At 38.0% G+C, this 27,576-nt stretch overlaps 1 protein-coding gene and 1 long non-coding RNA gene across 5 annotated transcripts; one reads left to right on the top strand and one right to left on the bottom strand.

The window, feature by feature from the left end:
- Positions 1 to 7,251: 7,251 nt before the first annotated feature.
- Positions 7,252 to 23,029, bottom strand: CBLL1 (Cbl proto-oncogene like 1). Of its 4 annotated transcripts, none has more exons than XM_081535983.1 (6): positions 22,998 to 23,029; positions 17,872 to 18,039; positions 14,866 to 14,966; positions 14,385 to 14,468; positions 13,325 to 13,398; positions 7,252 to 10,752 (listed from the first exon to the last, which is right to left on the bottom strand). In XM_081535983.1, exons 1-6 carry the CDS (start codon positions 23,008 to 23,010, stop codon positions 9,714 to 9,716), a joined length of 1,479 nt encoding a protein of 492 aa, XP_081392109.1. In that variant the 5' UTR covers positions 23,011 to 23,029; the 3' UTR covers positions 7,252 to 9,713. The 4 variants fall into 4 exon arrangements, with proteins under 4 accessions (XP_081392109.1, XP_081392111.1, XP_081392112.1 ...); XM_081535985.1 differs by having other exon boundaries at positions 14,866 to 14,963; XM_081535986.1 differs by having other exon boundaries at positions 17,881 to 18,039.
- A 571-nt stretch (positions 23,030 to 23,600) lies between these two features.
- LOC145524177 (uncharacterized) lies at positions 23,601 to 24,815 on the top strand. The gene is made up of 3 exons (XR_014067275.1): positions 23,601 to 23,676; positions 23,817 to 23,908; positions 24,060 to 24,815. It is a non-coding gene; the product is annotated as an uncharacterized LOC145524177 (long non-coding RNA).
- Positions 24,816 to 27,576: the final 2,761 nt, after the last annotated feature.

Below are 27,576 nucleotides of genomic sequence, written 5' to 3'. Positions count from 1 at the left end.
TACAGATATGTTCCAAAGTCACTTCTTTAGCATTGCACAATATAAATATTAATTTATATAATTTATAATTAATCATATAATTTATACATATATAATTAAATTATATATAATTTACATATATAAATATTAAATATACCCAGAAAAGCAGTTCAGTTCAGTCACTCAGTCGTGTCTGAGTCGTGTCCAACTCTTTGTGAATAATATAGATACATTCAACAGATATGTTCCAAAGTCACTTCTTTAGCATTGCACAATATAAATATTAATTTATATAATTATATAATTTATATACATAATATACAATTAAATTATATATATAATCTATATATATAAATATTAAATATACCCAGAAAAGCAATTCAGTTCGGGTCAGTCGTTCAGTTGTCCGACTTTGTGACCCCATGAATAGCAGCACGCCAGACCTCCCTGTCCATCCCCAACTCCCGGAGTCTACCCAAACCCATGTCCATCGAGTCAGTGATGCCATCCAGCCATCTCATCCTCTGTTGTCCCCTTTTCGTCCTGCTCCCAATCCTTCCTAGTATTAGGGTCTTTTCCAATGAGTCAACTCTTCACACGAGGTGGCCAAAGTATTGGAGTTTCAGCTTCAACGTCAGTCCGTCCAATGAACACCCAGGACTGATCTCCTTTAGGATGGACTGGTTGGATCTCCTTGCAGTCCAAGGGACTCTCAAGTGTCTTCTCCAACACCACAGTTCAAAAGCATCAATTCTTTGGCGCTCAGCTTTCTTCACCATCCAACTCTCACATCCATAAATGACTACTGGAAAAACCATAGCCTTGACTAGACAGACCTTTGTTGGCAAAGAAATGTCTCTGCTTTTCAATATGCTATCTAGGTTGGTCATAACCTTCCTTCCAAGGAGTAAGCGTCTTTTAATTTCATGGCTGCAATCATCATCTGCAGTGATTTTGGAGCCCCCCAAAATAAAGTCTGACACTGTTTCCACTGTTTCCCCATCTATTTCCCATGAAGTGATGGGACCAGATGCCATGATTCTAGTTTTCTGAATGTTGAGCTTTAAGCAAAGTTTTTCACTCTCCTCTTTCACTTACATCAAGAGGCTCTTTAGTTCTTCTTCACTTTCTGCCATAAGGGTGGTGTCATCTGCATATCTGAGGTTATTGATATTTCTCCCAGCAATCTTGATTCCAGCTTGTGTTTCTTCCAGCCCAGCGTTTCTCATGATGTACTCTGCATATAAGTTAAATAAGCAGGGTGACAATACACAGCCTTGACGTACTCCTTTTCCTATTTGGAAATCTGATCAGATGGACCACAGCCTTGTCTATCTCAGTGAAACTAAGCCATGCCATGTGGGGCTACCCAAGATGGGCAGGTCATGGTGGAGAGGTCTGACAGCATGTGGTCCACTGGAGAAGGGCATGGCAAACCACTTCAGTAGTCTTGCCTTGAGAACCCCATGAACAGTATGAAAAGGCAAAAAGATAGGACACTGAAAGATGAACTCCCCAGGTAGGTAGGTGCCCAATATGCTACTGGAGATCAGTGGAGAAGTAACTTCAGAAAGAATGATGGGATGGAGCCAAAGCAAAAACAATACCCAGCTGTGGATGTGACTGGTGATAGAAGCAAAGTCTGATTCTGTAAAGAGCAATATTGCATAGGAACCTGGAATGTTAGGTCCATGAATCAAAGCAAATTGGAAGTGGTCAAACAGGAGATGGCAAGAATGAACATCAACATTCTAGGAATCAGCAAACTAAGAGGGACTGGAACGGGTGAATTTAACTCAGATGACCATTATATCTACTACTGTGGGCAAGAATCCCTTAGAAGAAATGGAGTAGCCATCATGGTCAACAAGAGAGTCCGAAATGCAGTACTTGGATGCAATCTCAAAAACAACAGAATGATCTCTGTTCATTTCCAAGGCAAACCATTCAATATCATGGTAATCCATGTCTATGCCCCGACCAGTAATGCCGAAGAAGCTGAACTGGAACGCTTCTATGAAGACCTACAAGACCTTTTAGAACTAACACCCAAAAAAGATGTCCTTTTCATTATAGGGGACGGGAATGCAGAAGTAGGAAGTCAGGAAACACCTGGCGTAACAGGCAAATTTGGCCTTGGAGTACAGAATGAAGCAGGGCAAAGGCTAATAGAGTTTTGCCAAGAGAACGCACTGGTCATAGCAAACACCCTCTTCCAACAACACAAGAGAAGACTCTACACATGGACATCACCAGATGGTCAACACCGAAATCAGACTGATTATATTCTTTGCAGCCAAAGATGGAGAAGCTCTATACAGTCAGCCAAAACAAGACCAGGAGCAGACTGTGGCTCAGATCATGAACTCCTTATTGCCAAATTCAGACTTAAATTGAAGAAAGTAGGGAAAAGCACTAGACCGTTCAGGTATGACCTAAATTAAATCCCTTATGATTATACAGTGGAAGTGACAAATAGATTTAAGGGACTAGATCTGATAGAGGTCCTGATGAACTATGGACAGAGGTTCGTGACATTGTACAGGAAACAGGGATCAAGACCATCCCCATGGAGAAGAAATGCAAAAAAGCAAAATGGCTGTCTGAGGAGGCCTTACAAACAGCTGTGAAAAGAAGAGAAGCGAAGTTGGTGGGAATGCAAACTAGTACAGCCACTATGGAGAACAGTGTGGAGATTCCTTAAAAAACTGGGAATAGAACTGCCATATGATCCAGCAATCCCACTGCTGGGCATACACATCGAGGAAACCAGAATTGAAAGAGACGCGTGTACCCTAATGTTCATCGCAGCACTGTTTACAATAGCCAGGACATGGAAGCAACCTAGATGTCCCTCAGCAGACGAATCAATAAGGAAGCTGTGGTACATATACACAATGGAATATTTCTCAGCCATTAAAAAGAATACATTTGAATCAGTTCTATTGAGATGGATGAAACTGGAGCCCATTATACAGAGTGAAGTAAGCCAGAAAGAAAAACACCAGTACAGTATACTAATGCATATATATGGAATTTGAAAGATGGTAACGATAACCCTATATGCGAGACAGAATAAGAGACACAGATGCATAGAACAGTCTTACGGACTCTGAGGGAGAAGGTGAGGGTGGGACGTTCTGAGAGAATAGCATTGAAACATGTATATTATCATATGTGAAACAGAACACCATTCCAGGTTCGATGCATGAGACAAATGCTCAGGGCTGGGGCAATGGGATGACCCAGAGGGATGGGATGGGGAGGGAGGTGGGAGGGGGGTTCAGGATGGGGAACACATGTAAACCCATGGCTGATTCATGTCAATGTATGGCAAAAAACACTACAATATTGTAAAGTAATTAGCCCCCAACTAAAATAAATAAATTCATTAAAAAAAAAAAAGTGAAACGCAAAGGAGAAAAGGAAAGATATTCCCATCTGAATGCAGAGTTCTAAAGAATAGCAAGGAGAGATAAGAAAGCCTTCCTCAGCGATCGATGCAGAGAAATAGAGGAAAACAACAGAATGGGAAAGACTAGAGATCTCTTCAAGAAAATTAGAGATACCAAGGGAACATTTCATGCAAAGATGGGCTCGATAAGGGACAGACATGGTAGGGACCTAACAGAAGCAGAAGATATTAAGAAGAGGTGGCAAGAATACACAGAACTGTACAAAAAAGATCTTCACGACCTAGATAATCACGATGGTGTGATCCCTCAGCTAGAGCCAGATATCCTGGAATGTGAAGTCAAGTGGGCCTTAGAAAGCATCACTACGAACAAAGCTAGTGGAGGTGATGGAATTCCAGTTGAGCTATTTCAAATCCTGAAAGATGATGCCGTGAAAGTGCTGCACTCAATATGCCAGCAAATCTGGAAAACTCAGCAGCGGCCACAAGACTGGAAAAGGTCAGTTTTAATTACAATCCCAAAGAAAGGAATGCCAAAGAATGCTCAAACTACCGCACAAATTGCACTCATCTCACACGCTACTAAAGTAATGCTCAAAATTCTCTAAGCCAGGCTTCAGCAATACGTGAACTGTGAAGTTCCAGATGTTCAAGCTGGTTTTAGAAAAGGCAGAGGAACCAGAGATTAAATTGCCAACATCCGCTGGATATCAAAAAAGCAAGAGAGTTCCAGAAAAACATCTATTTCTGCTTTATTGACTATGCCAAAGCCTTTGACTGTGTGGACCACAATAAACTGTGGAAAATTCTTAAAGAGATGGGAATACCAGATCATCTGACCTGTCTCTTGAGAAAAGCAATTAGAAAACATTAATTCCAGAATCCAATAAATTATCTCTCATTATGGTTGTATATATGTAATATTACATTTTTGTAATACTTTAATTTTTTTTTCCACCTGGCCACTGTATTTTGAAAAAGAACATAAAATTTTTGAGGAAAACGTAAGGGCTACTAAATTAAGGGGTTAGAATATAAGCTAATTGGCAGGGATCATATTTTGTTCATCATTATATACCCGTGTTCATCATATATGTGTTTAATTTACATGTAGAAACTGACCCCAATCATTACATTCCTTTGCTCAGAACCTCACAATGGCTTGCTATGTCAGAGCAATAAGGTCCAAGTCTTTACAATGGCCTAGGAAGCCTGTGATCTTTCCATTCCGCTGCCATTACCTCTCTGACCTCTTCTTACTACTCACTCATTTCAGTCCAGTCTCCTTGCCATTCCTCAGATAATGCCAGGCTTCTTTAAAGCCTTCATAGACTCTGTCCTCTGCTTGGAAAGTTCTTCCACACATAATATATGTGGTTAACTCTTACCTACTTCAAATCTTTCCTCAAATGTCAACTTTTCAATGAATTCTATCCAGACTGCTCGATTTAAAATCGCCAAGCTATCAACACATTATTCTTACTTTCCCTTTATTCTTATTTTCCTGACAAGTGTGATTTTATCACACTTCTAGCATGTTATATAATTTAACGAAATTTATTGGTCCTCTGTCTCTAAAGACTTGTGTATCCCAAGTGATTAGAATGGTGTCTGATCAAATAGCAAACATATCATGTATCACTTATATGCAAAACCTAAAAAAAGAAAAAATGAATTTACTAATCAGAAAGAGAACAAACTTACAGTTACCAGTGAGGAAGGACAGTGAAAGCTGCTCAGTCGTGTCTGAGTCTTTGCTATCCCATGGACTATACAATCCATGGAATTCTCCAGGCCAGAACACCGTGAGTGGGTAGCCCTTCCCTCCTCCAGGGAATCTTCCCAACCCATGGATCGAACCTGTGTCTCCCACATTGCAGGCGGATTCTTTACCAGCTGAACCACTAGGGAAGCCCAGGAAGGGTAGGGGTATGTACAGGCTGGGAGCTTAGATCAACATGTACACACTGCTATACTTAAAACAGCTAACCATCAAGGACCTACTGTATAGTACAGGAGCTCTGCTCAACATTCTGTAATAACCTAAATGGGAAAAGAATTTGAAAATGGATATATGTACATATTTAAGTGAATCACTTTGCTGTATACTCAAAACTAACATAACATTATTAATCAACAATACTCCAATATAAAATTTTTAAAATTTGAAATGGCATCTAGCATATAAATGAATGAATATATTTCACATGGTGGGTGTTCAGAACATATCTGAGTACAGACCACAAAACACTACATTTACCATGGATTATTAAGGTGCTTAACCAGAGCATGAAGCCTATTATTTAGTTGTCAGCTCTGCAACTAACATGATTTGTACACCAAAGTTATAACAGTGGTTATCTCTGGAAGGGAAAATTATGGTAGTGGTCACGGGGATCTTTACTTGTAATATGACATATTTCTCCCCAAAACTTACTGCTTATATAACTGAAATGAATACAAATTTTAATACAAAAAAAATTATAAGGTTTTGAAAGCAACACATAGGAAGAAAAGTAAAAGGGAGTCAGATTTTTCAATCTGAAGACAGAGAACAATTTCAAAGGTAGATTAATAGGAAAAAGTGAAAGTGTTAAGTCACTCAGTCGTGTCCAACTCTTTGTGACCCCACGGACGGTAGCCCACCAGGATCCTCTGTCCATGGGATTCTCCAGGCAAGAATACTGGAGTGGGTTGCCATTTCCTTCTCCAAGGAATCTTCCCAACCCAGGGATTGAACCTGGGTCTCCCACATTGTAGGCAGACTCTTTACTGACTGAGCCACCAAGGAAGACTAAATTAATAAGAAATGGACTTAAATACAGTATTAAAGTTGGTGCTTACAACTTAGAATAGAAATAGGATATTCTGAAGACATAGGCTAGATTTTTAGAAAGACATGGTCCTGCCCAAGTGATAAAAACTCATGACCCACCATTGTTCATTTAAATCCTGTGATTTTGTAATGCCTAAAAATTCAAATGGGAGATGAGGAAATTAAATACTAAAATATTGCTTTAACAATTCTGCCTTAACACTTTTCCCCTCAAAGATAGAAAACTGAAGGGGCATGAATCAAAACAAAAAAAGTTTGAAAATTCAAATATTTTTATTAGTATCATTACCAAGTATTTTAACTGGCTTACCTCTCTTTCCCCTGTAAGTCTAATATACCCAATATTGCTTTATTAGATTGTGCATATACTGTAGTAAGTAAAGTCTGCTTGGTCTAGGCCACAACTGAACAGATTACAATTACAAACCAGTAAAGAAAAATAAATCCACTTCAATTAGAATATAGTATGATTATGTCAAGCTTCAATTAACATCAATATACCAATTTGATGGTTGATCTAATAATCAGAAAAGTGTATTTTTGTTTCAGGTACTTGAGATTTTTCCACATTTTTTCCTTTAACGCTTTTTCAAAAATAAGTTGACATGGTTTTTCCAAAAAGATGTATGAAAGACACTCTTCCAGTACATCAGAACAAAGCCAAAAGCAGCTCTGTATATGTCATATCATAAAATGACCTAATTCAAGTTTAAAAATATGGTCAAATTATCTCTTCCATTTGTATTTTAGTGTTAGACTCTTATACAATAACTTGAGCAAGTGGTTCTTTACAGGGCAAAATGAATACTAAGTAGTTTCTTACAATCTTTCCAACTGATAATTTTCCCCAATACTATATATTATACTCTAAACAAGCATGTCACTTTAGAAATATTAACGTTTACCTTGCTGGTTTTAATCTCCAAAAATGTGAAATTTTGCTGTAAAAGTTGTATCGACGTGAAAAATTCTGCATTCTCCCAAATGTGTTATCATTAGATAAAAATTCATCTAGGCAAAATAGTATTTATGCTTTCATTTTATTGTTTTTAAGAATTAAACTGCCACCTCAGTAGTCTTTTAAGAGCAATATAATGAAACATACATACATTTAATTTAGACTTATGTCCATCATAGCTTCAAAGGCTTCCCTGAAATAAGGCTGGGATTCACATCTTTTTCCTTAAGGAAAGAAACACTAACAGTAATTTTGTTATCCTTCTACCCACCCACCCTCATTCAAACAATAACTGGATGAATTCAAGTCTAACACCATTAAAAAAAAAAAAACTGTCTGCTACAACACATTCATCTGAACTGCCTCCCTGCATAACACGTATTTCTTAAACCTAACCAAAAAATTTTAAAGCCTACGATACTTAACATGTGGAATTTTACCGTGATAACATTTTTTTGTTCAATACATTCAATTCTAGTGAATTTCAATTAAATCAGGTGAGCTCTTCATAAATAGCTGAGAAGCTTTAAAGTGAGTTTTGTTATTTCCTATTACATGAAACCAAAATAATGGTACTGAATTTTCAATAATATTTTAACAGCTCCTAAAGAGGGCCATTAAAGGTAATCAAGTTTGCACCAGTCCAAGTACCTACAGTAATATGATAGACACACTCACCACCATTTCACACTATTTCACTCCTATGCTTCTAATAACAATTTCTCATTAGAAACACCGCATTAACACTGAACTCTCAAATTGCTAGGTGTGAAAAATCACGTACTTTCACTTAAAAAAAAAGTGTATTATTTTCAGCTGGTCATGGTTGAAAGGGTCATTTATATTATTTCAGCTCTAAATTTATAGATGACTTTGCATCAGATTATCCAAAGTGAGAAACTGCTTTGCCTGTTCCTGACAGAATTAAATGGTAAATTAGCCATCAGTTCACCTCTTGTCAAAAAGAAATGTTCTAAATTTATACACTACGAACTATTTAATAATAAATGGTATCTGTATACTACACATTTCATGTTTATGTTGTGCACCATTTTAGGGGGGAGGAAGTACTTCACAGGGGTGTATTCAAAGGATATATAGTAATATCCTAAGAATGTTGATTTATACATATGAATTCTGTATAAACTGTAAGTGGTCATCTTAGCTGGACTGTAATAAGCCCCTATAATGCAAAAGCTGACTCTGAAGGCACCTTATAATGCACTGAAATTCACAATTTAGACATTACTTTTCTCTTCAATACAAAATCATCTGGTAGTCTTCACTGTTGACTCTATGCTAAAAAAATGTTCCAAGTTTTAGACTGCTTAACCAATAAAAGAAACAGGAAGTCAGTAATAGTTTTTAAATGTCAAGTTAGAGAAAAACACCTTATCATACAGTAATGAAACCTGAGCAACGCAAGTATGTGATTACAAGAACATCCTTCATTAATACAGTATTCAAATTCCTCCATGGCATCCAAATTATACTTTAAAACCCAATAAACAAGAATCCACTTAAGCACAGGATTAAATTCTACCATGAAATGAGGAATTACATAAAGCCTATTCAGCCCTAAATATTTAGTTTCAGACAATGAGCAGAGAGGAACACACTTCATCTAAAGAATACCACTTACACAGTTCTATAAAATGTTACTTAAGGTTAATAAGTGTGATGCATCATGTGACTCCAACCATTCGGTAAAAAGCATTAATGAGTTAACAGCATCCCCAACAGCTTGGAGCCTATAGAGTTGATTACTTTGGCCCTATCTTCCAAAAATACAAGCAATGCCTCTTAACATTACAGACATAAATATTCTTAGTACTGGAATTTCAATGTATTTTGGTGCTCCTGAGGCTGCCTATAAATGAAAGGCATCCAAGTGAAGTGCATTATATACCTAATATACCTCAAAATTTCAGTGCCTAAAATGTGAAATAATTTTCTACCATTTAACAGTCTGGCTTACAGTAAATTCTATTAGATTTTTACTTTTAGGATTTTATTGTAACTTTGGGAAATTAGTGGTAAAACATATGGTTTAAAAAACAGTATGTGGCTGCACTAAAGTTCACATAAAAATAGCGTTTTTACAACCATATTGAAATTTAATCCTTTTACACAGGTTAACAAAATGTATCACAAGAAAAACTTAAAACATTGGGTTTAACAAAAGACGTACTTTTGAAAGTGGAACGATGGAAAAACGTTTTCATTTTTTTTTTTTTTTTTTTTACAAATGGTCACCTCTGGGTCAATTTACCACACTAGGGGAACAAAGTTCTTAAAATATAGCTGTGCTCAACTGAGCCACTTAACTGCACTACAGTATAGTACTTGAAATCAATCCTAAGGTCAAGATTTAAAACCATTTTAAGAGACAAGACCCTAAGTGTTGTACAGCCACCTCAGTAAGAGGCGCTTTTTCTTCCCCGAACAGTCAAAGCTTAAAGAAAAGATTGACTATACGTGTAAGTTTTGTTTCCTCATCATATCATCAGTTCAGAATACTATTATCATTGGTAATACGGTCTGTATCTTGTCTGATCTGGATGATGTGGTCCAGGAAGTGGGGTTTGAGAAGGCGGACCCTGCATTCGTGGAGGAGGAGGTGGCCCTCTTGGTGCAGGCCATATACCAGGACTCATTCCCCCTGGTTGTGTAAATGGAGGGCTCAGAGTTCCTTGATCTTCAGTGAACTGGGGTAAAGAGTTGGGGTTGTAATGGTGAGGAGGGGGTGCAGTTACAGGTGGACCACCATGTTGAGGTGGGGGAGGTCCTGGAGGAGGATGATTCATATAAGGTGGCATCTGGGCAATAATATGTCCAGGGGGAGGGGTAATTGGTGGTGGAGCAGAGGTCATTGGTGGAGGTGGAGCTTGGCTATACACCAAGTGAGGAGTACCTGCAGCCTGGGGAGGATGTGGCATTGGATGGCTTATTGGTGGTGGAGGAGGTGGGGGTGGTGCATAATGTTGCTGTGGAGGCATAATATGATGAGGGTGCGAGACCACTGGTTGACCCTGATATTCAGGATGATGGTGAGCAGGTGCAGGGGCAGGAGGTGGTGGTTCTCTAGCACCTGGATTTGAGTCATCCTGAATAGGGACAGTTATTAAATTGCTGTGTTTTCTTGTTGAAATACGAAAGGTTTCCTGACTGACTGAGCGAGGTGGAGGTGGAGCCATGGACAATTCAGCTGGAGGAGCACGAATATCCTCATGTGGCTGATTATAGTGCTCGTGGGGCACATGTTGCAAAGGAGGTGGTGGCATCATGATGTGCTGCTTTGGCGGAATATGGCTCATATGGTGCTTGTCTGGCGGCATGATAAAACGATCGGGGATTTCAGCTGGTGGTGGGGCAATAGGAGGAGGATGAACATTTTCAAGTGAAGCCCGGGTAACAGGTTTTCCAGCTCTCATATGGCGGTGGTTGATATGAGCCTGTAAGTCTCTCTGAGACAAGTATGTTCTCTTGCACCCTTGAACAATGCTACACATGAAGAGAGAACCTCGTGTACACTGCTCAATTCGCTGCACAGGATCACTACAGCTAAATTAGAAGGGGAAAAAAGTTTGATTTACTAAAAACAGACTATAAAAATAATGCACTAAATTTCAAAGATATGACTAGTTTTAAATTTTATTATGGAAAACACTGCAAAAAGTTCATAATTAAAAGTTATAGTTAATGTAAGTGAACCTTTAATCTTTTCCACTTTGTGGTCTGTTTGCTATTAAGCATCAGCATTTCTGTCAACATCAAAACTCTTAAGAAAAAAATTTAAAGTGTTTATCAAACAGAGTATGTTTGAAGCAAAGACCTTTTCTTACCAAGATTTAGAATTTATCTGATTTTCACAAACAATTCTATGTTTTGCATCTGTGTGCAAAAAACCCCCAAAATCCAGGAAGGGCAAACCAAAGGATCTGTCAGCATCACAGAATGCAAACTTGTAGAGTATTTATTGACCAGTAAGCAATTTTCTGAGCAAATAATACTAAGTAGAAGATACTAAGTGAAAGGTGTTGTAAGAACTACAAAAATAAACAGGATCATCCTAATCATCAGGTTCTTAATATTAAACAGTATTTTAAATTCAAACCATGAATGCCAAGAATCCTTTCAAGGAGGGGGTCTTCCTGAATTGTCAGACAAATTTACTACTACAAAGTATTACACACTCCTACTTTTCTAAATTATAAACACTAAATTTAACTCAATTATTTTCTTAATGAGTCAGAGTCAAATTGTAACTATTCTTCTTCATTCACTGTCTTTTAATCCACTTTTGCCTTTAGAAGGCTTCTTAAAACAGTAGAAAGAAAACTGAACTAGGAATTGGAACTGGGATCTAGTATTGGCTCTGAGATCTTGGAGAAGTCATTTAAACTTTGTTTCTTTATCTGTAAAATGGGTTATAACCTCTAATCTAACTCATAATGTTTTTATTTAGACTTCACCCTACTTAAAAGAACATTTGAAACATCAATGAAACAGTGAAAATGACAGGACTTAATGATTAGTTAAGCACTAACGGTGTATAAGCTATCATCATTGAATACGTGGGTCAGGTCATATGACCTGTATCAAATGGCTCCATATTCTTGATTTTGAGTGGTGGCTGGTGTTCCTTCCTCACTGTAGGCTGGTACTACTTCTTCATACTTAGGAGGCTTCCCTTTAGTGGCCATTTGGCACACTTTTCATTTTTTGCTTCTAATTTGCTGTAAACTCTGAAATAGCTCCACAGTAACAGGATGGGAGGGAGGGCATTTCTTTGGGTGATGCTTAAGCATTAGTATATAATATTTACATTAATTTGGATTGTCATTTCTTCACTTCCTGACCCAGGTCTGTAAATCCAGATAAGCTTACGTTTTAATACACCTAATAGCCAACCAGTGATATGCTTACTGAAGTTACACTGAAAAACTTGAAAACTAAATTCTCTTTTTTAAATATTAACATCAAAACACTTACATAAAAGAGAAAATCTTTGATGTCCTCTACATGGTGTTTTACAACATCCAAAATCCCTTATCTCAACGAGGCAATCAAATTTACTATAGAATTTAAGTGGATGTACACTGTGTTGGAAAATCGGGCACTACAGAAAATGAGGCAAATAGTGAATATGCACTTTTAATTTCCTAATGCTTCTGAATTATAATTCTATTGAGAAAATATTCTTTAAACTCACACTGTAAAATTTATAATATCTGACTTTAAAGGGCTAATAAAAATATGCTAAGAGAAGAACTAATTCTTACTGGTTTGTTAATGAATCATTCATTCTTTCTCACAGATGCCAATCTTCCTACACCATAGAAGAAAATTATCCCTTACAACTGTCCACATTTTTGTTATCAACTAATACTACAACCCTTGGGATAGGTTCTAACTTAGGGAAAGCCTACAGTTGTTCCAAATAAGTTTCTAAGTTTTTCTTAAATCTTCTATCAGGGGCTCTGAATTGATATAAAAATTCATAGTTTATTCTGGATCCTTCAAGACCATCCCCAAATAGATCACTATCGATCAACACCTCCCAATGTCTTAACTTGTCTGAGCCTGTCTTAGAACACGAAGGGGTTCTAAGATGTACTCAAGACATTATCAGATTTGAAGGCAATAAATAAGAGTTTATACTTAAACAGTACTTGCTATCTGCTACTCATTTACTTCTAATAATAACCCAGGGAGGTAAGTACTATTATTAGCTCCATTTTACAGATAAAGAAATCGCCTATGTGACATAGCTAATAAATCACAAAATAGAGATTTGAATCCAGGAATTCTAATTCCAGAGTCTTTGCTCTAAATCACTACGTGATACTACCTGTCTAGCATCCCATTAAAATAAGAAAATATTTTTTGTTTATAATGCTAACTTTGTGATGTATTTATTATTGTTATTTTGGCCAATGTGAATTAACTGATAATAGCTAATTAGCCCTATCCTAAGAAGGTTACGGTCAACTCGAGGCTCACAGAGAAACATTAGCCAGGTCTACACACTTGGCATCTTGCCACTGGTCTATATCATATCCTCACCTTTAACCTAGATTATAAGTCATTATATTACAACCCTTATTATTTAAAAATTTAATGATGATCTTACCCTGGACACATCTTATCTCCCTTTTTTTCATGTAAAATAGCACAGTCATAGCAAAAAACATGCTTGCATGGAATCTGTGAACAGAGACATGTTACAGTTAAGTATTCTAGAACAAATTAAAATACTTCTATAAAAAGCAACAGTAAGGGCAGTGACCTAGACATAGAAGGCACTTGAGAACTGTTCGTTAAAATGAACATTTATTAAGTACTAATTACATAAAAGCAACAGTTAACCTTTTTCAGTCACAAAGCTCTTTGTGAGAATGTAGTGAAAACTTTGGCCCTTTCCCCCAAAAAACATACACATGCACGTTCATGGTCCCTACAGGTTAAAAGCTCCTGAAGAATCTAATCCTGTTATCTCCAGAAAGTATTTCATGGCAGTGAAAGAACAAGTATCTTCTACATTTAATGTAAGTAGACTTCTTCCCTGGTAGTCTTAAGTTAATGAACTCACAAATATTTAAAAATAAATCAGAAGGACATAGTAAAATAATGTTACACTATTTTAAAACTCACAATTCATTACTGTTATTTAGTTATGCCACACAGCAAAGCAACAATGCAGAATCCACGGCTTCTACCACCACAGATTTAACAGTGAATTTAATTTTTTTCCAACAAAAATGTAAAACTATCTTTTTATATATCAAAATTACTATAAAATTACAGTTAGGGCTGTATTTTAAGTGCTTAGAATTCAATTCTCAGAAATCATAATAATATTTAATTAAGTTTTATATTAAAAATTTTAGCCTTTAGAAATAATTGATTTCTTCTGTTAAAGAAAAAAAAAATTTTTCCTTCAGGATCAAACCATCCAAAGAAATTAGTTTTCAGAATTAGTTTAATTAATATTTTACAAGCAATCCAAGAATCTGTGAAGATAATTTTATTAAATGCATATTATCCCCACGCTTTCCTTAGCTATTTTATACTTATTTGTTATAAACTTTATTGTTAAACAATAATAAATCTATCTACTTAAATTTCAGAGTCCTAATCTCTACACAAATATATAAATTTATAAAAACAGAATTTAACTTAGTTATACTTACCATTCGCCCATAAATTTTAATAGGTAATCCACATTTGTCACAGAAATGAACTGGAGTATCATCCTTTTCACCTAAGATGTTTATCTGTTGAAACGATATAATTAAAATTTCCTTAAGCATTTCTAAAAATTATATCTATAAATTACACGATGAATTGGTTAGTATAAAAGTTACTAAAACAATTAGAAATGAAGGTCTCGATATAATTTCCACATATGCCACATTATTTGGGCCACCATCAGTTTGGGGTTTTTTCCCCCTTTGACAGTGTTATTACTTATTCATTTTACTTGACGTCACTGAAAATTACTTCAGATTATTTTTAGAAACAGTGAAATAGGGCATTAACAAATGATTTATGGGTACTGAAAGATATAATTATAATAGAAGTTCACACTATTCTTTATGCAATCTAAATTGTCCTAATAAAGTATTTAAAATGTTTTATTGTTCTAATAAATTTTTTTATTTTTAGTTATACCTGAAAGTCCCAAAAAAGGTGTCCAGGAAATCTTCGTTGATTTCCAAACAGTTCACCCCCTTTACAGTCATACCGTTCTTCTTCATTATAATCAAATCCTTCTGAGAAAACAAAATGTTACCTATTAGCTTTTCACATCTCAAATTTCATTTTGGAAATACAGGTACATAGACCTGTATTTCTATTTTGTACATGGACCTGTTCACTGACACCTTTCAAAGCTCCTCTAAGAACAGCATAATCAAGTCTTAATAAACAGCTGCTAGAAATGATCCTGGGACCCATGTAGTCCAATTCTCATGCCTGAGAATACTGCAGTACTGGAGACCATAACAACACACAGAGGCGGAGCTAGGAAGGGATCTCCGATCTCTCCACTCCTATTCAAGAGCTCATATTAACCCACCAGACTATTTCTGGTATAAAACTACTAATAATTATCATCATGATTATTACACAGATTACTGATTGTCATTTATTCTGATCACCTATAAAAGTGGTATTACGTTGTAACTGGTATTAGTGCCAAAGGATTAACAAAGAATTCTGAAGGCTTTCTTCTTATGACTTAGAAAATTAGGTAACCTCTTCTTCAGCTTTAAACTGAACCTGATTTTAGAAACCTCAACATACTTATACATCATCATTTCAATTAAGACCTTTCCCTGGTTATTCACCCAAACAGCAAAATTTATATAATATCTACAAGTCTCCTCCCCTATAACGTATGTATCAATATCAATAAACTTCAAGATGAAGATCAAATGGGCTCAATTTCTCTGACCTGATTAAAAAGTTGATGGCAATCCTCTCATCTTATACAAAAGAAAAGAAAGCCAGTGAACAGTCTGATGGGGATTCTAAGTAGAATCCAATTACCTAAAGTAAAGCTGAAAAGACAAATCTATCCCTTCAATATGCCAGGCTTCTCATGACTTTTGGCCCTAGAACTGGTTAACATCTGCAGACAGACACACAGGAAGAGATGCAATAATGTCTTGAAGCTGATACTGATACACCAGTGTATTGCTATCTAATTACCTGCAACACAAATACAGAGTTCTTCTAAGTTACATCTGAGTGACCCTAGGCTCTTATATGGCCCATTTATATCTTATAAAAGCTGCTGTCATCGAAAACTCAAAATACGGAAAGTTAATTTTTCTACTCATCTAAAACTCAGAAAATTATTGAGCAGAACAAGAGCCAAGAAAATCATGAGCACATTATCATTATCCAGAGTGGTTCAACCTATACTCCCATCATTAAACTCTACATGTATCTGTATAGATAACAAAGCAGCAGCTGCTGTTCCATCAATAACCTAGGGTACTCCATCTCTGGCCTTTCTAGTTTTAAAATAATTTTTTAAAACTATACAGTAATGTATAAATAAATTATTGTGTAACAGTAAAACAATGCAAAAAAGCTAAAATCCCCTTTCTAGCCCTTTCCTCTCAGATCTCTCTTCATCACCTCCCACTTCAAGTCACACCCTATTTTTGTTTTAACAACCAAACATACATCCATAAAAGTTCCAAAGCAGCAAACTTTATCTGCCTAAAGACCAATTAAGTAAATATTGCCATACCTGCAATTACTCAACTATGCCAATATAGTGTGAAAGCAGCCATGTGTTGTGTGCCCTAAGCTCAGTCATGTCCAACTCCTTGTGACCCCATGGACTATATACAGCCCATCAGGCTCCTCTGTCCATGGGATTTTCCAAGCAAGAACACTGGAACAGGTTGCCATATCCTACTCCAGGGGATCTTCCCAACCCAGGGATGGAACCCGAGTCTCCTGTATTGGCAGGTGGATTCTTTACCACTGACCCACCTGGGAAGCCCGAAAACAGCCAAACAATACTTAAAAGAATGGGCAGGCATGTGTTCCAATACAACTTTATTGATAAAAAACAGCACTGGATTTGGCCCATAGGCCATAAAAACTGTTTTATACTCACAAAATGGTGAAAGGCCTTTCTAAGGATGACATAAAACCCAGAAGTTCAGTAGAAAAGACTGAATGTCTGACTACAAGAATTGTCAAGCTTCTCTACAATAAAAATTTTATACATAAAGTTTAAAAGACAAATAGGGAATATACACAACATATAACAAAAGCCAATTTTGTTAATCTACAAAGAACTCATAAAAATCAAGAGAAAGACAATCAAACAGAAAAAAATGGGAAAAGAATATGAACAGATAGAGCCTAGAAAAAAGAAATGACCAATACTATGAAAACATACAGCACCACCCTAAATTAAAGAAATGTATATCAGTACAAAAATCTGTAAAGGATAATAGTACCAACATTGGTGTGGGAGTATAAAGTGATATACTATTTTTGAAGAACCATTTGACAACATCTATTAAATTTTAAAATGCATAAATTCTAAATCCACCAAGTTCTAAAATGCCCAAATTCATGCAAAATTTAAATTTCAAAATATACATACTAGGGTGTGTAGTCTACAAAATATACATACTAAATAAATAAGGACATTTACTGCAAAATTGTCTTTAACAGCAAAATGTTTTTAAAAAATTGTTAAAATAAATTATGGTATATCCATAACTGAAATTACTAAACCCATTTTCTTAAATAAGATACACCTGAATCTACTGAGAAGGCAGAATCTCACAAGCATCTTACAAAAAAAGGGGGGGGGCAGTTTTAAAGCAACTATGAAAAAGTCATACCAGGGATTATTTGAGGGGAGAATAAAAATGGGAGGAGGACAATTTTACTTTAGCGTTACGTTTTCTGCAATATTGTTTAGATTTTTCTAAACAATAGTGTTACTTTCAACAACAAAAGAAAATAAATCAAAAACATTTATAAAGGGATAGAAAGTAAAATATGTCAAAATGACAAGTCAAAAGACTGAAGAAGAGCATATTTAAGATAAAAAAAGAGGTGGCTAAAAGTAAATAAAATCACATGGCTTATTTGGTGGAATCAGATATAAAAGACTTTTGGACCTGTTAAACACATTACCTTCATCACCAGCTGGAGCCTTTGCAGGCATCCTGTTTATAGTCCTTGGAGTTCGAGGTGAAGCTTTGGCTTTGTTCCCTTGTTTGGAGATGAGCTTTATAGGAATTCGTCTTCGAACATCAAGACCACCCAATGATCCAGAACTATTAGTGCCTTGTAACTCATTGTCTATGTTAGGGAAAAAAGTTGTAATTTCTTTTAGGTTTTCTTTTTGAAGGTTATTCTGCCACAGGTATTAAAAAGCAATATACCCAACATTATGAAGGGCTGAGTATCTGATTTTAAATACTAGGCTATGTAAGTTCAAGTACTAATTTTCTCTACTTTGGATAAACTCTTAAAGTGATGCTTTTTAAGACATGGAGCCCTTTAAAAAGTTGACAAAGGTTCTAGAACCTCTCCCTAAGAGGATGGACAATAAAATTTTCCATGTAATTGCAGAGAGGTTTATAGAAACATAAAATCCTTCATGAGCCTAAGGTAAGAAACTCTGTCTAGCAACTGTAAGTTTTTTTTTTTAAGAAGAAATAAAAGGTAAAGAAAGAACAGCAGAAAGAAAGAAAACTATCATTTCCATCAAGCATGCAAAGTAGGCACTCAATGAATTTAGTCATCTGCATCTACAGGACAATCAATAATACTGGAAACACAAAACTAACACTGACAATGGTAGAATTAAATAAATAATGCCCTGAAAATGAAATTAGTTTTAGGGATGTGATTATCCTCTTCGGTGTAAAACAGTTTTTCTAAAAAGCATTCAGGAACACAGTAAAAATTACCACACCTGCTGCTGCTGCTAAGTCGCTTCAGTCGTGTTCAACTCTGTGCGACCCCATAGACAGCAGCCCACCAGGCTCCCCCTTCTCTGGGATTCTCCAGGCAAGAACACTGGAGTGGGTTGCCATTTCCTTCTCCAATGCATGAAAGTGAAAAGTGAAAGTGAAGTCGCTCAGTCGTGTCTTTAGCGACCCCATGGACTGCAGCCCACCAGGCTCCTCCGTCCATGGGATTTTCCAAGCAAGAGTACCAGAGAATTACCACACCATTTAGTAGTAAACACACACACTAATGTACTTGTACTATAACATTGTACAGGTGACTGCATTATTCTTAGTCAGCACTGTAATGGTAAACTATAGGTGAGGAGGATGCAAGATTTCTGTACTTCAACTAGGCCTAAATAACTGATACCTTCTATGTCTCTGTTATTAGCTTACGAAATAAATTTACTCATGTCCTATGAGTAATAGGAGCATCATTTCATACAACTGACTCTATTTTAAGATTAAAAGCCACTTTTTTCAAGTCCATGACGACATATTACAATCCAGAAAATATTTACCTTTACTGCTAAAAACAGAAAGGGAAATGCCCTAAAGTAGGAAATGCAAATAATTTAAAATAGTAATGTTTTAAACATGACAATTAGTGAGCAACGCTGTGTAACTGCCACTGCAGGACAGCACAAACATAACCAAACTATCCACATTAAATTCACTAAAGCCAAATTTGGAAGTAGTATCCTATCCAGCAGTAACGATTTCCAAGGATACTAGAATTACACATCAGTTTGCACTCTTTCTCAATAATACACAGAACAAAATTCAAAATCGTTCCGTAATTATTTACATATCTTTCAGTCTGCTTTCTATTATTATTTTCGTAACTGCTAATCTGCAAAAAAAAATCATGGGAATGGGAATACATGGACAGTTAAAAGTCTTAAACTAGGATAAATCCATCTTGATTTAACTCTCAATACTTCACAAAATGTATCAACAATCATAATGTATTTCATCTGCTTCACTCTAGTTGCTTATTTAGTTGCTAAATATCTACAAGCAATGAAGTAGCAAAAAGATAATAATGTATTTCATCTGCTTTGACTCTAGCTGTTTAAAATACCTACAAACAATATAATAGCAAAAAGGTATGACAGAATGAATTTTTTTTTGCTTAGAAGGTATTCCTGATTTTTCAATGAATTAAAAAAATAGCAAGTTATCAGAGACAGTTCAATGTCGTCTTTCCGACAGTGAAAGGACTCTGAACGGTTTTACGTTGGTGAACGACACTTCATTACTACAAGTCCTTTTCACACTACCCTAGACACCTGAGGTCAAGATTATGACTTTCGAGAGCCTGCTGCCCTCTAACATCTTGCAGCCTGCCTCAGACCCCAAGCTCATAAGCAAAGTACAGCTGTTAACAGTGACATCACTCTGGGTTTATCTTGGGGCTTGGGGGGTTTATTAAGAGTCAAAATATACAGCACAATTTCCTTTTGAATATCACAACTAAAAACCCTAAAGCCCCTAACAACGAAAGTCCTTGGATATTACAGAAAGTGAGAATTTAGGATATAACCGCCCATATGAAGTGAAATCCACTGTAAAAGGCCTAATATGGAATATTGTATTATATAGGTTTTTAAAAGATTTGTGCAGAATTTTATCTTGAATTAAAGGAACCAAGAAATATTTTTACAAAATTTAAGTTACAGTTACAACTAAGTGCTAATTTTTAGAATGGCCAAAGACTCAATTAAGTGTTAATTAGGAGTTTCTTGGAGTAATTTTGTTACAAAACTACAGGATAGCCTTCATTTTATGACTGACAATTTCAGCACGTTCACAAAACCAGTCATTTTTGCATAACATTCGAGAGTTCCATCAATTTCCCTAGGGGCCTCATTTAATCCTTTGATATTAGAATTTTCCTTTTGAGATGCCTATGCTGACATAATGTCTTCAATTTACTGCCTATCTGGCACTTTCTCATTTCCCAATGATTTTACTTGTGATTCAAACAATTACCAAATTCACATTTATGAATTTCATGAAAACTTGAACATTTTGTAAGGTTTGTAATCACAATCAGTGTACAACATTTGATACCATTTTCTGACATGAAACTGGTAAGGACACTGCCTTATAAGGAAATTAACTAAAGATAAAAAAAATAGAAAAGAGGCTCATGTTAAGCAGCAGGGATATCTGAGCAGGAACTATTTTTTCAAGTGGTCAGTTCATTAGTGAATATTTCCATGTTAGGATGAATTTTACTTTGTTAGGCAAACTTTTAACTTAGAAAAGTAGAATAATAAATACTCAGATACACACCAACCCACATTACAATTTCCTAACGTAACATTCTTAAACTGTGAAAAGTGCTTGACTCCCAATTCCAATAACAGGCTCAAACGAGAAACATTTCGCTAACGTGGCACGTTTGCTACTCTAACACCAAGATTTCAGGGTTTCAATTCTATAAAACTTCCAAACACTAGAGTTCCCTAGAGCCTGCTGCTAGGCCCTCTTCTCTACTGTTTTCCCTTTCCTTAAGTGATCTCATCCATCCTCATGCCTTAAAATCATCATATGGTACCAAGTCCCAAACAAACTGCCCTATGATTTCCACTTGACATCTCCCCTTCTATGTCCCAACACACACCTCATACTTAGCAGTCCAGAGTCTTGTTGCCAAATTCCCACTTGGCACCTCTACTTCATTTAAAAAAAAAAAAAAGGTATTTTTCTCCCAAGTCTCCCAATAAAGGACACCATTCAAACTAGAACCCTATGCACCTTTCCTTTCTCTCACATGCCTCCAAACCAATCCACCAGGGCCTGAGTTCTACCACCAAAAGATTCACTGAATCTGCCCATTCCTGTTTTTACTAAACCAAGCTTCTCTTCTGGTCTATTGCAATCACTTTCTAAATTTTCTGTTTAACTTGCCTCTTCTCTTACACCATTCTTCATACAACAACCTATTATCCTTTTAAAAAGAGATTATGTTCCTCCTCTACTTCTGTTCAACGGCTTCATATTGCACTTAACAGTCAAATCTTTACCATGGACTTCAAAGTCTTGCACCACCCGACTCCTGCCTTCCTTACCAATCTTATCTTAGGGCTCTTTCCCTCTACCTAAGCGCAGCTGATTGCTTTTCTCTACATTTTCCTCCCTCAGAGTCTTAGTACGTGTTATAAACACTTTCCACGTGATTTATGCCAAGCTGGATTCTTCTCATCCATCAGATCACAGCTTACAAATCTTACTTTCCTAAAAAGACTCTTCCTGACCACCGTCTCTGAAGCTTCCACCTAACAGTCTTTGTCACAGCCCCATATGTCTTCTTCAAAGCCCTCATAATAATCTGTATTTCTAAAAACTTGTTCATTGTGGTTTTCCCAATAGAACGTAACCTCCATTAGGACAGGGACTCAGTTCATCTTGTTTACCATTCCACCTCCAAGCCTAGAAAAGTATCTGTATATACATATATATGAAATTAAGTAGACAGTTGATGACTGAGGAATCCTAACTAATACTTGATACTGGAAAAAGCCTTTTATCACCCTACTAGTAATACGGCTGATACAACTGAACGGAGCAGTATCTAACTCCAAATGCACTCATTCAACATCAAAAAACTGCAAGGAAGCAAAAGACAAAAAACACTTAAGAAAGAGTGGAGCCATTCTTACTTGGATAAAGTGATGAGAATATCTTGGTTTTAAGCTCAAGACTGGTGGTTAAGGACCACAGCTGAAGCGCGGGGCCTGCTATAGGCTTAAGCAGAAAAGCTGCTCCCGGTATCATTCCCAAAACCATATCCGACTCCCTTCTCCCACTTCTAGTCCAAGAAAGACCGGAGAAACAACAACGACAGGCAGTGACCACCGCAGCACCCGCCCAAAGCTGACTGAAACAGCAGGAAGTCTCTAACCCACTCTAGCACATCGACTCCCAGCGTAAGAGACTTCCCAGACTCTCTAGCCGCCAGTCCCCCTAACATAGGGCAGAGCAGCCAAAATGAGGAAAAAACCTGCCGGCGCTCTCTCCTCTCTGCGAAGCCCGCGCCCCCCGCGGTGCCGGCTCCGGGCTCAGAAGGAGCTGCCGTTGCCGGCACCGAGGCTGTAGGTACCACATCGGAGAGTAGGCCAGGAAGTAGCAGGCCCTGGCCGGACACGGGAAGGGGGTCTGTGAGATTTCTTCCTCGCCGCCACACCCCAGTGCTGTAAGGCGAGTGTAACCCCTCTATGTTCGCGGGGCGACTAGTCCCAGGCCGGCCAAGGGGGCATGGAACCTGGACCCCCACTGCCTCCGCCTCCTTACCAGTGTGATCCATGATTCGACTCGCAGGGCACAGTGGGAGCGGAAGTCAACCGCGCCGGAGTCGCAGGGAGCGCGTGCGCGGTACCTTCCGGAGCCCGGGAGGCGGAAGTGTGACCAGGTGGCCCAGGTTGGTGCCTCCGAAAGTTCCCTTGTCTTGAGTCCGCTAGCCGACTCCCATGAGGGAGTCAGGCACAGTTCGGGCAGAGAGAGAAAAAGCGAGTACGCGGGGACGTCAGTGTAGAGGTTGCTAAGGGTTCCTCTCATGTGCTTCCAGAGGAAGTAGCCTTTTAACGCGGAGAGGAGACTGACGAGAACGGGGGAGGGGGAGAGCCGGTAGTAGCCGGAGGACTAAGCTCGCGGCAGGTAAGGCGGCCGCCGCGCCCCCCCCCCCCGGCTCCTCCACCCCGCGCGGAGCTTTGCCTTCTGGGACTTGTAGTGCGCCGGGACCCTGGTGCCGACCTGGCCCAACTGCGCAGGCTCAGCCGTTGGGCTTTCCCCACCCCGGCGGGCGGAGTAACGGTTTGGAATCCCCCAGAGTCCGCGAGCGATATTCTCCGGCACCCCCGGTCCAGGGAGAGTGTAAACACGCGCGCTCCAGAAGGCGTCCTCCAGCGGGAGGTTGCCTAAGGGACGGTTGAGCTGTGTAAGGCTCCCAGCTAGAGAGAAAAGCTCTGTGCATGTATGTCTACATTTTGCTTTGTCGTGATGAGCTGCACAGACCCACGCAGAGCTGACTTGGGTATCTACCCCGGTTCTCACCTCTCAAGTTGGTAACAGTTGAAACCCATTGCTAACGCTTGATTACCGTTCATGTTCTAGGGAAACCTCCCCCTCCCCCTAGAACACCTGTCCTAAGGACTGTACGCGGGGCCAGGTGGAGGACGGATGCAGCGCAGCCGCCTTTTACAAAGGTCAGCGGGGACTCCAGTGCGGAGTAGAGCTGAGGATGGGGAGAGAACGTTAGGGCTGGCCGCGAGGGAGCCGTGAAAAGGGGGAAAGGCCTAAAATGAAGAGACAAGTTACCGCCACGGGCAGTACCTAGTTCCAGTTCTTGGTCCCAAGGGTTGGTGGTTGCTGCAGCTTTCATCGTCCTCAGCCGAAACAAACGACAAGTGCCAAGGAGTGATTCCTGAGGACCTTCTGGACTGTCTCCACCTTGCGACCCTGGCGCATGTGTCCACTCCCTTCTCCAGCCCTTCACACTTGATGCTCTCGAATGAGTAAAAGGAGCACAATTAGTGGAAAACACAAGCTGGGGAGTCAAGGGATTTGGGTTCTATTCTTGTCGTCCCTCGGTGACGACATCATTACCTTGTGTTATGCACGCTTTCAGTGCCAGAGTTCCTAGATCAATTAAAGATTATTGTGTCGACCTCTTAGAGAAGCGGTTTCATGGTGCTGAATTCGGAGTGAAGTATGTGTGTAGCGATGTGCTCTATCTGTATAGTTAACCAGTGAGAGCTTGAAATAATAATATGATGAGTAATACTGTAAGTGTTCTGGGTTATTTGGTGAATGTTTTGGTGGGATCTTTCAAAAGACTTACCGTTTGTGCAGCTTTATAAACAAGTTTTTAGGTGCATTCACAACTAAGGACAATTGTAATTCAAAGTTACTCCTGCTTTTGTTAAAATCTAAGTTTCTGTATCCCTAAGTGGTTTGCAAGATGCTTTCAATTGCTGGGCATTTTTTGTGTTTTGCAAGTTGGGAAAAACAACCTTTCTTCCATACCTTCCTGTTTCTCTAAATACAATACTCATATGAAAATCAGGCATTTTCCACCAATTTTGTGTATAAAAGAAAGTTTTCACCTAGAAAGTGTTTTGTTTTTTTTTAAATTTTTTCGATCCTCATATTTAGCCTATCAACCATCCTTCAGACAAGGTCAGTTGCATTCAGGGTGGTATGGCCGTAGACTCAGCCATACTTCAGATTGATGCAGATCCAGGTTCAGAATAATAATATTAGTGTCTGCTGATTCTAATATTTAAAGAATTAAAATTTAAAAAAAAGTCTTCAAACTGTGTTTTATGTAATTTAATATGTAAGTCAGAAGTTATGTCAGCATTTTATGGTGCATCAAGTTATGAAAATTTACTAAAAGGAAACTCACATGTTTAGATTTCTTATTGCTAAAATGTTAGGTAAACATTTAAATTATTTGATTTGACTTTGTGCTTTTATGCATTGCTATAAGCATCTGTGCTCTCTATTCACTTCCCCTTAACTATAGCCTCACTTTACTAGTACAGTGGCAATATGACAAATTAATTTTTTCCCCTAAAATGATAAGAGAAACTGTATGTAACATTTTATTACTGCCCTCGGGTATCCATTGTTGCTAACCTTTGTGCTGTAAGCAGTCACAATTTTACTGAAAGTCAACATTTATACTTAATTTATAGCTTGGTACTGTCCTAAGGTTTATAAAAATGAAACATCATGGTAATGGACAATCAGAAGCACCAAGGTGTATATCATATTTTCATCTTATTGACAGACATCTGCTAGTCAGTGCTCTTCAAGGTGTTCTGATGACCTTGAATTTAAATACATAGCATTATTTACTTACAAAAAAATAGGATGGGTGTCAGAGAGCTTGAGACTCCTCAATACCAGATCAAGGGCAATAACTTTCATTTCTTTAATGCTTTTTTTTTTTTTTTTTTTGCCCTCACCGCACGTCTTATGGAATCTTAGTTCTGGAACCACATATCAAATCCGTGCCCCCTGCAGTGGAAATGCCAAGTCTTAACCACTGGACTACCAGTGAGGTCCCTCCTTAATGCTCTTTTAATTGTAACACTGTAGTGCCTAAGACCACAGGAGGAAAAAAACGTATAAATAATGGTTCCTATATGCAGAACCATATAGCCTAGCATTTATAGAAATAATTAAAAACATGGAGTTACATTCTGTGCCTTTCAGGAGAATGCAGTGCTACCTACATTCAGAGAAAATTATGAGCAGTAGAGCTGAGGGCAGTTAGGTAGACTGACTTTATCTTGATGAACAGGATAGTATTTGAAGGTGAGGAGAGGAATGAAAGAGGCACATCAAACCAGAAAGAGCAAGGTCATAGATGTCATAGCTTCTATAGAGAACAGTGATCAGCTTCACTTGTCCATGTTTGGGAATACTGAAAAATAAGGTTTGATTATAGAGAACCTTAAAGAGAAGATTTCATAGTAACAGTTCAGAAAGAGCATATAAACAAAACCTATCATGATATGTTTATGAAAACAACACAATTCAGCAAGGTAGATTCAGAAACAATGAGCAGATCTTAAGTGTGGGTAGGAGGAAGTCAATACTATTAACCTGTAAGAACAATTGACCAGGAAGCCTGAGACTCCCTGTGATGGCCAAAATGCCAGCAAGTGTGAGTGAGCTGTTAAGAGAACCAATCAGGACAGTGTCCACTAAACGTGAACAAGTTTGATAAGTAGATATGAATATGAAAATTAGTGGACTGCAGTGATAGATATATGGACTTGGGCATTAAAAACTGGGTTCCAAGCCCAACACAGCTGTGAGACTTGAGGCAGATTACCTAATCTCGTGGCTGGCTGGCTTCATTTATAAAGTGGGGATGATAATAGTACCTACCTGTAGGGCTACTTTGAGAATTAAATATTAGGCACCCAATAAGCCCTCATAAAATGATAGTTGTCATTACCAGAGTAGTTACTGTAGTCATTGCTTGAGGAGGTGGTTAAGTGAGATAACAATATAGCACCTGGCCCATTATTAAATGAATGTTAAATTTTAGCTGCAATTTCATTATTGCCTATAAATATGGATTGGAGATAGGTTTTGAAGGTAGGGTCAGTAGGGCAGTTTTAGACCTCTTAGCATACTGATGCACACACAAAGCAAGCCTGATGTTTAGCCAAGGCTCTTTGACTTTCGTTTCTTGGAGTAAATTGAGTGATTGGCCTTCAAGCATCATTAGCAGACTTAACTAACTCCAGCCTCTCATGGTTCCAGCTTCCTCCTCTCCCTACCAGCTGCTAAAATGGCCCAAACATGTTACCACATCTGAGTCTTATTAAATTAAGTATGGCCCCCAGCTTTCCAAAAACCATCAAAAACTGGGCAAGAGACAGATTTGGGGAATAAGAAGGAAGCAAGACTACAAGGACTGAACATTACTGATTGAAGGCACTTCCCCACTCTGTCCTTTGAAGCCTGGTGATGTATTTACCCATTTGGATAGGAACATTTGTTCTAGAGAACCCCTGCAGCCTTCCTTCTCTTCTGAGGACAGTTTTGCAGTGGATATCCTTTCAGCTTATAGGCCTGCTCCTCTGAACCACTCCTCTACTAAAAGATTCTTGTCTTGTTTTTTTCTCTCCACATCTCTGTTCAGCTCACACCTAAAAGAGTGTTTAGCGGTTTTACACTACTCTGAGCAGTGTGTCATACTGTTTCCTAGACTTGAACAGATCGCCAGCTGCCACCCCATGCTGGTTGAAAGGGGCCTTCAGGCCTCCCTGGTATATTTGGTTTGTAAATAGGCCCTGTTGCAGTTAAAGAAATGTCCCTCACTATCAAAAATATATTTTATACCATTGTT

Source organism: Giraffa tippelskirchi, chromosome 10 (genome assembly GCF_054371585.1).
Source record: "Giraffa tippelskirchi isolate mGirTip1 chromosome 10, T2T-mGirTip1v1.2.pri, whole genome shotgun sequence".
NCBI classification, from domain to species: domain Eukaryota; kingdom Metazoa; phylum Chordata; class Mammalia; order Artiodactyla; family Giraffidae; genus Giraffa; species Giraffa tippelskirchi.
Note: the sequence above shows the minus strand (reverse complement) of the source record. Positions and strands in the feature narration are given on the sequence as shown.

Coding starts and splice junctions, on each gene's coding strand:
- CBLL1 (XM_081535983.1), bottom strand. Junction 14,469..14,865: donor ACCTTTTTTGGGACTTTCAG/GTATAACTAAAA, acceptor TCGTTTCAACAG/ATAAACATCTTAGGTGAAAA. Junction 10,753..13,324: donor GGAGATAAGATGTGTCCAGG/GTAAGATCATCA, acceptor CTTCTAATTTAG/CTGTAGTGATCCTGTGCAGC.